This window comes from Anas platyrhynchos, chromosome 1, assembly GCF_047663525.1.
Source record: "Anas platyrhynchos isolate ZD024472 breed Pekin duck chromosome 1, IASCAAS_PekinDuck_T2T, whole genome shotgun sequence".
In the NCBI taxonomy this organism is placed as follows: Eukaryota; Metazoa; Chordata; class Aves; order Anseriformes; family Anatidae; genus Anas; species Anas platyrhynchos.
Window position 1 is genome coordinate 96,685,773 of NC_092587.1, and position 17,667 is coordinate 96,703,439.

At 39.1% G+C, this 17,667-nt stretch overlaps 1 protein-coding gene across 11 annotated transcripts in view; it reads right to left on the bottom strand.

The window, feature by feature from the left end:
• The window catches only part of POU2F1 (POU class 2 homeobox 1), a 117,013-nt gene that overhangs the window by 76,889 nt on the left and 22,457 nt on the right, over positions 1-17,667 (bottom strand). The window contains exon 2 of one of the 11 annotated variants that reach the window (XM_027449377.3): positions 11,361-11,420. The exons of the other annotated variants lie outside the window; for them this stretch is intronic. Coding sequence (XP_027305178.1) covers positions 11,361-11,391 — 31 coding nt within the window. The 5' untranslated portion in view covers positions 11,392-11,420. The remainder of the gene's footprint in view (positions 1-11,360; positions 11,421-17,667) is intronic. 11 annotated transcript variants of the gene reach the window in all.

The following is a 17,667-nucleotide window of genomic DNA, read 5'->3' on the forward strand; positions in this document are numbered from 1 at the left end:
AGCTACACACTAACATTCAAATCAACAGGTAAAATCTGTTTAAACAGTCATAAGAACCTGTTGCAGAGAGATGGTTCACCTACCTTAAAACTTGCCTGATAAATACTAGGTGCAAGAAACCTCACAGTGGACACCCACGGAATAGCCTACTTATCAGAGAAGTTTCTTCCTAATCCCCTTTAGTTAGCACGTTATTTGTTCCCTGTTGTATAATGGTTTTTCAATTCTTTACAAAGGCTTTACAAAGCTTTCATTTAACCTAACATAATGTACTGTAAATGAATAATCCCCTTTCTTTCCTGATCCTGTTAATCTTTTGGCCTCAGTTACATCTCACAGCAGTGAGATGCAAATGTTAATTATGCAAGAAGTATAAGATCTGTATTTTGATTTCCATCTGTCCAATACAAGTCCGGCACAAGAGGCAGATAACTGAGTGCTTTCCTATCACCATGGGAACGTGATTGCCAGGAACACACCAAGCACAACATCTCATATTGACTCCCAGAAGCCCCAGTCAAGTACCTTCTATCCATTAGAGCCTCCTTTCTCTCTTTTGTTGATTCATATTTTTCACCAACTCCTGATTATTCCCACTGTAGCTTACTCTTCCTGAGGACTGAAGAAACACCGTCTTATTCTGACTCATGTAATATTTTCCGCTTGATAGAGTTATGGCTGTCAATTTTCTCATCTACATAATTTATGTGAATGCAGAAGTACCGGAAGCATTTTATTGGTGTGGCAGCAGAAACAACCTAAATTGACAAAGCTGCAGTTGCATCCCCCTCTTTCCCTGGCCATATCTTGTTCTGCGTGATACCAGCACTCAACCGACACCCCCAGTTCGCAAGTTTTATGACAAGTTTCATGAGTTCAGAGAACTGGACAGCAGAAGCTTAACCCTCCTGAAAAACAATTTCTGCCTACTCAGCCCCCTAACCTGGATGACTCTGGTGTAAGACAAGTGCAATAGAGCAAATGCTACTGAGGGTGGGACTGAACAGAAGTCTAGTTTGGTTTGAGTTGTTGTTTAAATCACAGCCTCACATTACATTTAGATATCATAATGAATTCAATCTAACAGTATCCACCACTGGAACAGAAGGTTCTCCTCTTCTTTCCTTCCTCCAGTCACAACATGGTGGCTCTACCTCTGCCCTCACACTGGAGGCACAGTATGTTGACTTAACTATGTGTAGAACCACAATTCAGTACATAGACTCCTCCTGAAACAGCAGCGTATGGTTATACTGTAAAGAATGATGTTGTAAACAGATATACATAGGAGTCACCACTCCGGTCACCATCACACATCCATAGTTCAGAGCAGGTGCTGCTGGTAGCCAATTGCTACCTTCTTTGGTACATTACCAGCAGTACATTGTAAAGTTAGCTTTCCTCTCAAGTGAAGCACTGGACTGTGATCACCTCAAGTCTCACACTGCAAAACACACTTGCACTCTTACGTTCTGAGCTTTCTTCACCTACAAGGCAACATGCAAAAACTAATACATCAAACAGCGCCAAGAGAAAGCCACAGCCACATCAAGACATTTTGTCAACACTGACTCAGGACAGTTGAAGCGGTGTTCATCTCTTAGAATTACTAGTCAGATGGTATTGATCAACAGCTGAAAGATAAGCATGCTCAAGATCAGTTGATATACTGCTCTGACTACAAAAGAAAAAAACACACAAGGTTGAGTTCTGTCAACTCTTTCTACCGATGGAGAGTGAAAAGACATCCTGAAACTCCTCCTTCTTCTGTGTTGTTTCTACTTCCCACCATGGTAATGAGGAACAAGATGACAGAGCCCAAGCCATAGAAATATTTATCTTGGGTTGAACCAAGATCTGATACATATAATATTCTAAAGGAGAAAGCTAAAAAAGCTGGCAGAGCACTGCTCAGCTTCAGGGTTTTCCTTAAACTCTCAGTCTATTTGCACTTTAACAGAAAGAAAGCCTTCAAGAAAATATAGGTGGCTAAATATCGTTCTCACATTTTGCTCAAGTTATACAAAGCTTTTCCCCCTCAAAACGATGCAAGACGGAAGCGTTAAGAAAACACAGGCAGTAGCAATGTAATTCAGCGGGCAATCAAACCAGCAAAGGTTCTTTTCTAAAGTACTTGCCTCTTGCAGTTTTCTCTCTAACCAGATTATGACTAAAGTAAGAGCTTGTCCCTTTTGGTACATCAGGGACTCCACCTACAAAAAAGCTGTTCTACGTGTCCTCATTTCCAGAAAAGTTTAAATCCACATCGCCCCAGAACAAGAACCCATGTGGCAGAGAAGCAATCTTTTTGGCAAGCGTTTCTTTTGGCAACCGTGTCTCCTGCAACACTTTCCATGCCCCTGCACTTGCTTCCACCCCTGCTCTACTCCCTCGGTTGTGCCCGTGTGATTGCTTGTACTGCCTCCCAGGAGCAGGATTAAAGAATTGATCCAGGTTGAAAGTAACTGTACAGTTCACCGTACAGAAGAGTTGTCTACCCTAAGGGCACATTCTATAAATACTCACTATAGATTAAGGATGAGGTTCTGATTTCATGAGCTTTTCCTGCAATAAGCGTGTTTATAAAAGACTTCTTCTCTGCATTAGTGTTCTGATAATTGATGAGACCTCCATTAGTACTGAATTCTTTTCCTTCATTGGAGCATTAGCAGAATTTCTTCTATCTGACCACCTACTACAAAGTGCTTAAGAAGCCAGTTGCCTCCTTGAGACATCCATGCCCCTGTCATATGTAAGCAAGTGGACAAGGGATGGAAAAAGTTGTAAGAGAAAAGATTTGATCGTGTTGACTGTTGATCCCAGTTTTCTTTGGAAACCAGGCTTAAAGATACTCTGCCAAAAAAAAAAATCCTGTCAATCAAAGTGAGGTTTAATAAAACTTACACAGGCTTTCAGTATCATATTTAAATTACAGTTTGTAAACAGGTTAACAAAAATATACTCCCAAATAAAAAAATCTCTTGTCAATACATCATTTTTCCTTGCCACCTGGAAGCTACGTAAAGGCATAATCACTCCGCTCTTAAATCTCATTTTGTTCTCTCCCACTCTATAAACACACTGCATATTCCAAAACCACTCACCCTCAATTTGTGGGACAAGCCACTCTTATATCTACCTTGTTTGCATCATAAATGCACTGTGAACCCAGGTTAAGGTGCAAGGAAAGATGTCTATGTCTCAAAGTAGATGCAAAGAATGCAAATGTTTGAAATCAGGACTGAAACATTATGTGCTCTAGGAGGACAAGCCTCGGAGATCCAACTTTGCACAAAGGGAAATGCTATATCCAAATTTAATCAAAATCCACTGGGCACAGCAGTTGACTTCACAGCTCTGGTGACCTGAAAAGTAGTTTAAATAGAGAGGAAGATAACTATTTTCAAGTTCTCACTTCCATTCCTCACTACTTCTCCACCTTTCCCCATGAAGGAGGAAAGTTCCACAAGCAAACGTTTTTCCAGGTTCCTCCTCAGGAAATTCTCTCAGAGAATAAGAGAGCTGCCATCTGTTACTTGGAGCAACACACCTTTTTAAATAGCACATGCTGAAGCGCAAGAAAAAAATGATTTTAATTTTAAAGCAAGGCTGCCACTTTGAACTTCTATGCACATCAAACAAGCTCAAAACACATTTGAAGAAACAATGTCTGCAACTTCAACACACACGTTTCCAAAAAGCCTGGACTGCAGTACAGCTTGCATAAACAAACGTAGCAGGAACAGAGGGGGCAAAGCTGTCCCAGTAATGCTGTATCTGCCTCACAAAGGTTTGGCTCTGTTCAAGTTTCTCCACCTGAAAAAATACTGTTGTTACCACCTATGAGGAAGACAGGCTACATGACATTTCATATCGTATATATACATTATGCAATGTTTTACACACCAGTGAACACTAAGTAGCATTTCTGTTATTTTAATAGCATTTAGCCCATTTGTACACAGCATACTTTTAATCTGTGCCACTAATCCTCATTTCCCTATGAGCAAAAAGGGAACATTTTAAGTTTCTTGCTTAATACCTACATCGGTTCTGACTACCTGAAGACCTGTCAATTTTGCTCTGCCACTGTAGTAAAATTGCTGAGCAGCTTACTTCAGGCAAAGCAATACGAACACCGTATAATAAATACTTGTTATATTGGAAGATTTTTTGAAGTTGCATGAGTTGGGTCTTTTTTTTACTATGAATAACATAAGTTTTACAGGTATAAATGGCATACGTCACTATTCCAGCCCAGAAAACCTTGATTTCTTAAAATTAAACAATAAAGAAGTGAGCATTTAAAGCTCTGCCTTTACTATTACCACCAGTACATTTCAGCAGAAAAAAAAGATACCTCTGCTAGCACAGAACACAACCAGATATGCACGTTTTCTCCAAGAAACAAAATACCCATGGCTCTGCAGTCTTCATTGGATTAATTTTTTCTCCACCCGTGCCCTGTGCAAACTCCAGCTTGCTTTAAACCAAAGACCTTTATGGTTTTAAGTCCCTGGAGATGCTGAGAAGGTGTTCTCAGTGGAGCAAACTTTTCCAGAGAAATCACACTCTGATTTGAGAGAATTCATTTCTTTTGGCCTTTGGGAGCACTGCGAGTCGCATGTATTTGTTCAAGTCTTTACCTAGCGAGAGCAGAATCCCTTCTAGGCTTTGTCAGGTTTGTGCTGATCTTGCAACATCTGGCTGTGAATGGCTATATTGTTCACATTTTTAATTTTGTGCATCAAGGAGTTTCAACCTAATCTTTTAAATAAGTGTTTCTCAGTCCTTTAAAACAGGAACTTAAGACAAACCTTCCAGAAATACCAAAACACTTACAGAGTTAAAATGTATCATTCTGAACAAGAAAGAAACAGTTGATTAGTTTATAACAAAAATATCCAACTAGAAAGTCACAGTGAGGTAAAGCTTTGAAGACTGAAGTGAAGTGCTGTGTAGGCACATGAAACACTTCTAATATTGACAAAAAGATCACAAAAGGCATTAGCAGATACAAGAGGTATCCCAAGTGGCACAAAAACAATTTTATACATTTGAAATATAAAATGTTATTATTCAGAAAAAAAAAGTTTAAAAAGTAAAAACAAGGAAACAAAAAATAAGACTGCAGAGGAAGGGAAAAAGTTAATTTAAGAGCAGCCCTTCCATTTCGCACAGCCACAAACATCTCAAGCACCTACATTATAACTGCTCACATAATTAATTCAGCCTAGCAGTCAGAAACAGCAATACTGAGACACCCACAGTTCAGCATCAGTCTACGCTTCGCTGTAAGGAAATTTTTCCTGAAGACAGATGCCACCCGGAGGAACAAAACCAGAAAAACAATCCACTGCCTGACCAGAGGCAACACAGGGAGAGATTAGAACTGCGAGCCTTGCTCTCCTCCTGAGACTTCCAGCCTGCGTTCGCAGAACAAACCCATGCAGCCGACAGCAGCAGCAATTTTCTGAGCTGAGACAAAGCAAAGCAGCACTGTGGCTACCAGACATGCAAAGGAAAAAGCAGAATGGCCTCTTGGAAGGGCTGCACGCATTGCTCCTAATGGTGAGCACAACCATGAGCACTACTTCTCAGTACCTCGGATCACACAAGTGTTCAGTGCACACCGGTGAGCCAGAAGACAGGGGTTTTTACTCACTAACTGTAATTTTTATTTTTAAAGTGGGTTGTCGGCAGTGGTTCTCTGTTTAGGAAACCTGTGTTCTCTCAGCTGAGAAAATTACATCTTCTGGGGAAAGGAACTGTTGGGCCGTGCCCATGCCTCCCTTGGAGAGCCGAGCGCTTACAAACAACAGTCGATAAGCAGCCACAAGCACGACAGCTTCAATTCCTTTCTACTTTCTTGCATTGTATGTTAATACACAGCAGGAAATGTAGATCTCTTTGAAATAGTAATTTGTTATGTTAATTAAACTATCCAGGTACAGATACGTCCAGAGACGTTGCAGAGTCTTCTTCTCTGGAGATATTCAAAACCCTCCTGGACGCCATCCTGTGCAACGTGCTCTAGGTGATCCTGCTCAGCATGGGGTTGGACTAGGTCATCTTCAGAGGTCCCTGCCAACCACAGCCATCCTGTGATACCAGAAGTACCCACGTGGCCTCAATGTAAAACTGCGTTTTGCTGGACTACCCTCTTCCAGCGCGGGTACTATGCCCAGAAACTGATGAGGAAGACCCAGTACTTTCTTACAGACCGCAAATTCCAGGCAGCAACTCCAAAGCACAAGCCATCTATACAATACCCCTGACCTCACCACAAACAAAGTTACTTCAACACAGCATTACAATATATCCTCATATAAATATTTTAGAAAAGAAATCAAGGGAGAAAGCTGAGGTTGGGGCATCTTCTCTCAAAGTAAATCAGAGAACTGCTAAATGGAGACAGCTTACATCTCTCTAGGTGACAGGTTAGGACTACACTTTAAGAAGTACTCCACATCAAAAACCTTCTGTTGAGAACTGCTCTCTCCAAGTTTTAATCACTACATACACATCCAAAAGTCAGTGCAACAGACTTTCCAGGGACTAAATGAGGTTTAGACAGGTAGATACACAGACAGAAGAAAGGATCTAACTTAAAGGAGTTAAGATTATGACAGTAGTCCTATCTTCTCTGTATAGACTGCTCTGTCATGGTAAGCAGAAAAATGAACAGATCTGATCAGAATATAGGTTTCACGGCCTTCTTCACTACTGTTGCTGCTTTTAGCACAAAATTCTACTGGAAGGGTTAATATTCCTAGAAGTGGAAAATCCTGATCTATGAAGAAAGAAATATAATGCTCACCATATTAACTTCGGGCATATGAGACCTGGTTTCAGACCTCCCCATTTCTAACGTGCGGACAAGTCACGAGAAAATCCACAGGAGATAATTAGGCACCAATTTTATCCTGATGGTACTTTTAACTAAGTAATTCCACACGAGAGAAGTGCTATATCTAAATACCTTTATGGGCTTGCCCTTAGTGCCTCAGTTATTATCTCTAAAAATCCTTCCTGCCTCACAGGATATTGTGAGGAAAGATCACGAGGCTCTCAGATACTGCAGTGACAATGATCTAAAACAGAGATATATGGCTTGATTCCAATCCCAGAACAGAGAAAATCAGCTAGAAATAGTTCTGAGCATAAAGTCTTTAAAAATTTCCACATTCAGATGTGCAGCACCAGAAAGTGGAATGATGGTGAGATCAAATAGATCAGAAAGAGCAAGAATAGCCTAGACTGGGTCAATGAGAGTAGATAGGAAAATCAATATAAAAGATTAAAAATTACAGTTGGTTTGGGGTTTTGTTGTTTTTGTATTGGTGAGAAGTAACTACTAGGTTTCACTTTAAAACAAAACATGCAATCTTCAAAAAATAGCTCACTGGATTTGACACCAGTAATCTGAATTAAGATGGCTGATTATACATTGACTTTATTTTGGAGACTCCTCAGACCTGAAAAACAGCCAAAAACTGTTGAGAACAGACATTCAAGCGACTGAAGACAAAGAACCCAAACTGACAAGATTAAGTCAGGACTAATTTTCTCAGTTACATCTAAAAGCTCCAGGACTTGATGCCACTATCTCTATTTTAAACAAAAATGTGTGAGGGATAAAAAGAAGGAGAAAGGGACGCTATAGCAAAACAGCAAGACCAAAGTCACACAGAGGAAAAAAAGCCACCAGAGCTAGGGACAGAAGCCAGCACTGCCATGCCTAGAAGTCACGGTGATGAACCTGTCTTAATATTCCTGATGACTCCAGAGACAGAAGCACACAGATGATGATGATTCCTTTGATCTGATAGAGAATGGCATGTAAAAGAAAGCCAGGTCTCCAGTACCACAAATTGTATGTCAGTAACCTGTGCTAAACAGCTGTGTGCCTACAGCTGCATAGAATAGCTCAGAGTAGTTTTGTCTTCCATGAAAGCAGACCGCAGTCAAAACAACATTGACCAAGCAATGTACACAGACAGTTACCGTATGTCCTTCAGAGTAAGTGGTTACCACAAGGTAATCTGTTTGTACGCCAAGTCCAAAATCTCCTTGCTTCTAATGCTTAGGCAAGAAGTCCATGCTATCATGGCAGAACATACAGGTAGTCCTTTCCTAAAGCACTAGAGCAAAAAAATTCACCAGAGGGGTACTCTACTGAATGTGGCTGAACTGTTGCTACACCTATTTCTAATTATTTTCACATTTTATCTTGCCCGTAGCAAGGAAAACCTCAACTGTAAGGTACACAGAACGGAGTAGTAATAAACTCGTCAAGTTTAACTCAGCATTCAAAATCCAACATGCAACTCTGAAACTTCTCAAAAGTTCCTGTTTCATGCTGCTGCCTGAAAAAAAAAGCTAAGTAGAATAAACATGTTAAACAAATCTCCATATTATAACTTAGAGCAAACTAGTAAAAAAAAAAAGAGTCCATTGAAGTGGCAGAGAATTCAGAAAGCTTCTTACAGTTCACAGTGCATGGAGTATTGCTTATTGTTGTCTGCAAACCAAGGAATAAGCAGCAGAAAATTTTATTTGTTTTAACTCAATACATTTTACATTTTGCGTGATGAGAATGAGAGTAGTTATACAGCTTCAAAGCTCCACCAGGAATCTAATAAGAAATATTAGCCCTTTGGGAAGGAGTAGATGATGTAATGGACCATTTATCCTGGACTGACCCCGTGAGAATCTCAATGACTAGAATAACCAACCTCACATTTCAGAGCTGTGATAAGCAAGCCTTTCCTGAATGACTAAGAGTTCAAAACGAAGACAAACCTGAGAAACTTCTCGTGGCACCAACACGAAAGAAATAAATTCCATTTTCACACTGTGGGAGAGAGTTATAGATATAGAAAGCCCTTTTAATCTCAGTACCAAACATTCAATCTGTAGGGCTGAGTCACATATGGCAGCTTGGCACTAGCACTAAGGAGCATTCAGGACACCACAGACATGCAAGAAAGCTGAGATCTTGAAAATGTAACGGCAAAGTGACAATCTTTATGTCAACACAGCCCTTGTAAAAAGAACATAACCCCAAATCCACTTTTAAAAGTCTCTTTCCGGGAGTTACAGGAGTTTAGGTCAAAAACAAGGAAACAGCATGGAGGCTAGAAAGGCACTTGGTGACGGGATGGCCACCTGCTTACGGCACCCTGTGATGGCACCGTTGGCTCAGGCACGGGGGGCTGCCAGATAAACCTCTTCCCCCTCCATCCATGCAGCTCCCTATCAAAACTCCAGAAACGCGTGCTGTCAAGAGGATAGCAGAGATTGCTGCTCTGACTGAATAAGATTCTTCTTTTCTTGGAGGATACATTTCAGCCTTATCAGGTCAGCAGCAGATGATAACAGAACAGGCAGAAGTACACAACTGGTGGCAGAGAAGAGTAGGATCTCTCTTGAAGTAGTCAGAGCACGGTGTTAGGTTCAAATCCACCTGAATTATTATCAGAAAACCCACACATTCACTAGTCCTGTGCCCCAACTTCTACAACAGGAGATACAGCTGTATTTCAGTTGGTTGAAAGATTCCTATCTCCACGTCACATGCAGTGCTTTTTGATGCTAATGCAGGGATCTCAGCTGAAATCTGGTTTTGCAAGTGTCAATACGGTGACATGAAACCCTCCTGAAGACATCACTGTTTCTTTAAAATATCCAGCTTATTTCAAGAACAGCAATAGAAGTCTTCCACTGTTAGGTTCTATCTCAAGGCACTGGACACTGTAGTTGAAAATTCAGAGTTTGTGTAATTAACGAACTCTGTTTTCAGTAATTAAAATTAAGGCTCTTGATAGTATGTTATCACTTATTTCAGGAAGGTTATTTCATCACTTATTTCAAGAAGGCTTCAACAGGCGAAGTCCCTACTTCCATCATGTGTTACTGGGTTTTGTACAGAAGTAACCAGATAAAACTCATAAAATTCAGGCCATAGGCCTGCAGACATATCACTACAGACACATAGTGGTCCCTTTTGGAGTTTAAATATTCAGTAGAGAAGCAGACCTCCCATCAGAACAATTAAGCTGGCTTTTCACATGAGTTTTGTTTGTTCTTACAGAAAAAAATGATGTAATCTGATGGAATTTGAGAACATGGGGCTTTAAATTAGTGACAAATTGTGCACGGCAACTGGGACAAGACAGACAAAACAAAGGTTCATCTTCCAGTTTCAGACAGCTACAGCCACTGCCATTAATCACAGCATCCACACTTAGCACGAGTGGAGATTCTACTGTTACCTACACAGTGTTCTACCACAACATCTGAATTATGGATTTTGCATAAAATATGAATCAAAATAAGCCAGTTATTTATTGCAAGTACATTAAGTGCTAGCCTCACTTCCCCACACACACAGCAGAAAATTAAATGGGCCAATTCCAAGTGGACAGGGAAGTGAATTCAATTCCTTTGCAGGGATGTGGGCTGTGTGCTTGTGTGGATGCATAAAACCTTGCTCCCATGCAGAGTGAAGAGAAGTTTCACTCATTACAATTGATATAACTTATTACAAGGCTTATTACACAACTTGAGCAACAGGAAAAAAAAAAAAATGACTTGCCATGAAAAGTCATATTTCAAGGTGGATATTCCTTGCTTTGTAATCTACAAAATAAATCAATTGAAGTCATTGTTACTTCTTTAAGTGGCATTGTTGATATTTTGTCTGGAATTACCAGAATATATATATACATACACTCCATGAGGTGAGGTAGTAGCATTAAATGGCAGTGCCAAAAACAAAATAAAAATGCTATGGTATTTTGTTTTAATAATTGCATGTTTAACCGTGTTATACAAACTACTAAAAATACTTTGTCAGTGAAAATGCAGAATTAAGAGATGAAAGCAAACAAATCTCAAACCAAATAAATATCCTTGAAAATGATTTGTGAAGAAGCAGAAGTTGGGAGAACATAAATTACAAATTCCAGGAAATACTTGTCTGGAAACTGTAAAGCATACAACTTAGGCATGAATTATGCTATTCCATACAAATTATTTATGGCAGAGTTTTTGAAAAATGAAAAAAAAATCAGCTCCCCAAAAGGTGCCTTAGGAACTATTAGGAAATTTTGTCATTGAAGTACTAGAAAGTCTAGTGGCTGTTTTAGGCTTAAGGTACAGCATTTTATACTAGTTAAAGTTTTTGCATATGCTTGATACTTTTCAATGCTATTTTTAAGTGTCACTTGATTAAGTTCAAATTTTAAACCTGTCCAGGTCTGAACCTTTGCTGGTACTTTTCACCAAAACTCTGGAACAAATAGCTGTCCAAATCATACAGAAAAATAAGAAGGCTTAAGAAAAGATTTCTATACCTTTAAAGTCTTGTGGCATGCATTTCCTCATAACTCTGATTTAGTCCTATTTTCTTGTTCCTTTTTGAAATAAAAAGGAAGAAATTATGAACTTCAATGAGATATGCAAGTGCAGCAGGGACATAGAGACAACATGTTAAGAAGAAAAGAAAACATCTGTATTTCCTTCCCATTCTCTTCCACCTGAAATAAATTCTTTGGCTGCAGTTTGTCTTCTTTTCTGGAAGCATTTACACAGTATCTAATGCTATCCACCACCATGACTACCCCTGGGGCTTTTATGAGGGTGGGAACAATCAGTATAAGAATTACTAGGGACATCAAAGAGACAAAACATTTATTGAAGAGGGAAGAGGAAGAGAGAGTGTGAGGTAACGAGGGTCCTACTGTATTTACCTTATGTGCCAAGCATGTGGACAGCAATAAAAACCATGTAGGGAGCAATTTTGGTCAGAGAAAGAACACGGCAGCCTAATGGGAGGCCTTTGTTCTTCAAAAGGGTCTCCTTTTCCCCTTTTGTGCTTCACTTAATTCATGGCATCTGAGCTGCTCTTGAACTTGACAGACAGAGAGAAGGAGGGGGGAAATATGGAGAAAGGGGGAGACAGACACAAAGAAAGAAAAAAGAAAAAAGGACTTCAAAGAGTTTTCCTTTGAAAATTCACTTGTGCTATATGCATTGCTGAAGGTTTTGGATTCAAAAAAGGGCAGAAAACATTTCATATAATTTCATCATGGGGATAAATTGTCCAGCGCTCTTATTAAGGAGAGGTAGAAGGAAGGAACAGAACAAAAATATATAAATAAATCTCCGAACTAAGGAATATAAACACAATAGAATTATTCCCCGGGGTGCTTTTTATTTATTTTCATGTTAAATCTTATTCTCAGTGGATCCCAATACATTTATCAAAATCTTATCAAAAAACATCTGGCTTCCAGTAGTCACCTGAAAAGCATACATTTTACACACAGCCCAATCAGAATTCCCAGCACAGCGATTCCTGCTCGGACAGCAGCGAGAGAGCATTAAAATAACCAGCGCCATCTGCGGGGCGAGCTCACAGCCAAACACCGCCTGCATCCCTCCAGCAGAACACGCAAGACCTCTCCACGCAAACTGCTCCGAAGCACCAGCTCCCCCCCAAATGGTTTATCGTTACTTACAGTAGGACTCACCACATTAATTCTTCAGAATACAAAGCGGCTAGAACTCAGTTATCAAAAAAAAACAAACAAAATACAATATCAGGGTGCATCTGAGACAGACTTCCAAGTTTGGTCTCCTCCGCTTGAAATTGGTTGAGCATGCTCCACTAGCTCACCAACAGCAGTTAATATTAGCGCTCGTAATATATTCGGCTTTTCACCCTCTTTAAATATCCATGCCATAGGCAATACTTATATGAAATAATTCATAACTGCAGACTGCACTTTTCTCAAGCATCTTTTTTGTTCTCTCTAGACCACCACCTCCCCTCAGTACTGTGCAGCAACTACATGCATGCAATTTAGATATTCCTTTGTGGATTTTTATCTGCGATGTATATACGGAACGTGCTTGCCAATAATATTTGTAATAAAATGAGATTGCAAAGCATACAGACAGTCGTGTGTCAATATCCCGATAAATTATTAATAGTTAATCATTAAGTTAATTCCATAAGAGACCTCTAATGCATAGGGATCTTAAGTTGTCCCTTATTGACAATTACCCTGTCTCCCTACTGATTTACATATTCTGACAACATAAACGTCTACCTACAGAACACTATTTCCAGATTGCAGAAAGTAGCATCCATAACGCAGTGTACCTACTTGATAATGCTCTTCTTGTTACTTCACTACTCTAATTTGAGAACAGATCGCTTCTCCATCTGAACAAAAAAAGGTGGGATTAGTTTACAGATTTGGAGTTTGGGTACAGCTTACACCCCTTTTCTTTCTTTTTTCAAATAGCACTAGGAAGCGTCTACTTTTAAGGATATGTATTTTGATGAGCTTGCACAATGCTAATCTTATTTCAAAATCCAAATGCGCAATTAGCCTATGCAAATTATACAAACATGCACATTTATATACTAACTCACAAACAAGTACGGCTCTAGCAGACTGCCAGTGCAGCCACGGACATAGTGGAGTTTAGCTGTCTGTGCTCTAAGAGATTCCCTCTCATGTTGCCACCATTTCTATCGTTAAAGGCAGGAATCCATGTTACCGCTTCAGAACCTGCACAAGTTCCTCACAAGATGAGGCATCTACTAAAAAACTGTTTTGCCTGATGTACAAAAAGTAAGAGATTCCTTGACAGTTATCAAACTTCAGTACTAAGCCAAAATGCATGCAGAGTTCAGGGTTTTTAACCCCAAGTCCCTTTTTTAAGATCATATATTTTACCCCTTTGTCTGGAAAGAGAAAAGAGGCTTCCTACTTTCATAGGTTTTCCTTTATGTGTGGAACTTAAGTCTAAAATGACTGATAGCCTACTACACCACCCATAAGGTAACCTGGGAAACATCATGAAATAAAACTGGTAGAAATGTTTCTTTATCAGCTTGTACAAATTGTACAAAGCTTGCTTTGTACAATTAAGAATTGTTTTCTGAAGTCATTCTGCTTTAAAAAAAAGTATTTTGGGGGGAAATTCCACTACAGAGTTGCAGAATCTGTACCTATTATGTCAACTTTACAAGCTAGATAATGTATTTCAGATTATGGATACTAAGTAGAAGCAAAAATAGATCGAAGAGCTTAAAGAGCAATTTAAGCAATTGAAGATAAAAATCAAGTCTGTTTTGTGCAGCAGGAGTGCCTCTGAGTATTAATTACATTTATAAAACACTTTGAATACTGACAGTGTTACACCCATATGAAGCAGACAGCACTAGGATATTTACAGCATGCTAATTATAGAAATCTAAAATATTTGAGACTAAAACTAAAGAAACTTTGGGGAAGAGTAGAAGCACTGAATCCAGAATTTCTGTTGCCTTCTGTAGGATCTAGTTTGCTCCCACATTTGTTTCTTTGCAAAAGGTAGTTTACCATTATCACCCAAAGCTCTTACATATACCTGAAGAGAACTGCAGTAGCAAGTATCTGACTTGATGCTGGAAAGCATTTAAGATTCTCTCAGCTGGCAAAAAAAATATATATTAATGATTACAGAGACTTCTGTTTCTGAGAATCCCCCTACCATATTAAAAACAAGCTATACATGAACACATTAGAATTACTTTTATTCTACACAAACCCAGTCTTGACCGACTTAAACATGTCATCCTCTGAACGCTGATTTGTCTTCTAAGTCTTCATTATGTCATGTTTAACTGATTTTTTTCTTGTATATAATGTTTTTAAGGACAGCTTTAATTAACGTTAACTCTTGAATGCCTGTCATGAATCCATCATACTGCCTTCCACTCCTAGGATCCCTCTCCTCCCCTTGCTCAGTTTCATGGAACTTGCGGAAAATTTTCTAAATACATCTGCCTTTTTGTCAAATTTCTAAAATCTTGGTTGATTTCAAGCAAGTTAATCAGGGGTCTGGAAACAAAGTTTAAAAGATCTTTTATGTAATGTGTTTCATGTTTCAATTCCCATAGAAATTTTCCTCTTCCTTAAACCAAATAGCTGAGATTGTTAAAATCTGGTTGTTGGGACTAAAAGTAGGATGAAGAACGTTTCAAGTATATGGATAGAAAACACTATAGACAACTAAATCTATCATGATGGTACTGAGTGGCAGAACAGTCAAAAACTAACTCCTTAGCAGACTTATCCTAAGTTACTAGAGAACAAGGTGCTAATCACCAACTTCTGAAGAAAAGGCACTTCCAGAATAAAGCTAATACTTAACATTTAGGGCAACAAGCAGAGTAGTCATATACCATATTTGAACCAGTCATCAAAAAAATAGTTTATAAAGCAACCCAAATAAAGCACACTGCATTAATCCAGCATACAGATCATAAAAAAAAAGTCATTCATCATGACACTGACTGGAGGCAGCAGTGTTATTATTTTAAAGTTAAAAAGAAATCTCATCTGTTTACTTTGTTAGTGCAGCTTCCAGGCATACGCTTTGAGAAAGGGAATGCATATATTGTATAAATAACTCTTGCAGAGTCTTCTTCCTCCTGTGATGTGCACAGCAATCACCTTTCTACTTAGAGGCTTTCTATTCTCAAAGTCACTATGTAGATTATGTATTCTGTCTCCAACTATTTACTTCTCTTAATTGTGAGCATCCGCTGGGAATACTTCAGGGAAACTTCAAAGAATGTCTCCAGAAATGTTGCTACCAAAACCAGGTAATTGCTCTGGTATTCGGGGTTTAAGATACATCAGACTTAAAGGCTATACTAGATATACGGAGGGAAAAAAAAAATAAAACACACACACACAATCCACATCATGATCATAAGAGCCTTCTAAATTCTCATCTCCTTTTAAACGTTTCTGATATCCTTTCCCAGTCATACCAAAGAACGAACTCTAGACTTTTTAGTGCCTACAGAAATGAAAACAGAACTGGAAGCAATTAATCCAAATATCTTCTCATGCCAAAGATACTTTACCATATTGCTTCTTTATTTCTTCTAAGATTTGTCCATTCAAAAGTCAGGATAAAAACAGTGTGGCCCAACATGCCACGAACAGCTATTCCCATCTTCACAACCTTTTCCAGAAGATACGAATGGCTCTTAAAGAAGGAAATGCTGCCTAAGCAGCTTTTCTTACATGCACATTCTCATACAGACTTGCTACTGACATGAAGGAAGCAGAAGAACAGAGGAGAGTCGCTGTATCAGTTCTTCCTATGCAATAAGGGCTAGAAACTCAAGTTTTGTGGGCTGGAAACCCTCCCTTTTTTGGCCTCTCCATCCATCTCTCGCACCAACTGCTGCCGTTGGAAAAAGAAAGGCTACTGTTTGAATGACAGAGCTGGGTACACTACTGCTTATAGAAACACAGGATTAGACAGCACTTCTGTCCCCCAAATGAAGGACGGTTTGGTACATACTGAGGACAGACTGTCAAGTAGTCTCAAACTCAGCCAGGGAGTTTAGTTAAGCTTTCCAAATCTGATAGAGCACAAAAACAAGGAACCACGTCCTTATCACAAGCTGTCAAATCAAGCTCATGAAAACAGCAGCCTTGAGACCTATGGCTTCAGTGTAATCCAGAAGCTGCAGTTAAATGGTACTGTAAAAACTACACATTGTTTTACCATGTATTGATAACAACACTTTTTTTTTTTTGTACCAAGAGAACTCTTATCTCCCTGATACCTCCTTTATAATCACACGAAGAGTCATTCTACCTCTTGTCTTGGCATGGTGCAACTTCCACAGCATCTAAAACTCCCCTTTGTGTTTATTTTAGAGTGGCCAGGAGACTAAAAAGAAACTAGAGGGAACAACTTCGCTCATGGCAAGGCTTTGTGCACCATTCACTAATGGGTATTTAAACAAAGACTGACTCATTTCCTCGCAATTTATTCAATCTTGTCTTACTGTACTGAAATGGCAAGAGTGAACATTTGACATCACCTTCATTTTAACAGCAACCGATTAAGATATCGCAGATACGTGACTGCTGCTTCACAGAAGCAGCAGCTCCACCAGGCAGCCTATGAATGCCACTTGGGAAGAGTGCACCAAGTCCTCCTGACAACTGATTAATTACCTTTTGTGATGCACTGTTAGTGACTCCTCACTTACCTATCCTCATGTCTTAGGAACTGATTCAGGTTAATAGTGAAGGATAGTTTTAAGAGCATTCACTACTAATTCAGTCAAAAAAGCCCACTAGTACAATAGCTTTGCTATCTGGATGTCATTTCGTTTTCAGGAAGCTGACGTAATACAGAGTCAAAGCTTTCTTGGTAGCCATACTTTTGCTATTTTTACTATTTATTATTGAGAATTCAAAACAAAAGATTCCTGTCATCAGTGCTGGGTTACTACTAAGTGCTATCAGCTCCAGAATACCCAAAAAGAACTATCAAATGCTAACTGAATATCATAATGCAGATATTTGACAGCAATCAGAAAGCTGAGCAGATAGTGCAATAGAAGCCAAATGCTGCAAAGGGTTATTGCAGCTTGAATAATGCTCCGTGAAAACGACAAATTGAATACTGAATAACACAAAACAGACTGGAGATTCAGAAAAAAAATCAGAATCTAAAAACTGAATTCAAGACACTTGCTATTTCTTTGGCAGGAAAAGTAAAGGAACATACCTTTCTGTATGGAGCCATACGCAGTTAAAAATAACATTGTCCCAGTAGTAAAAGATA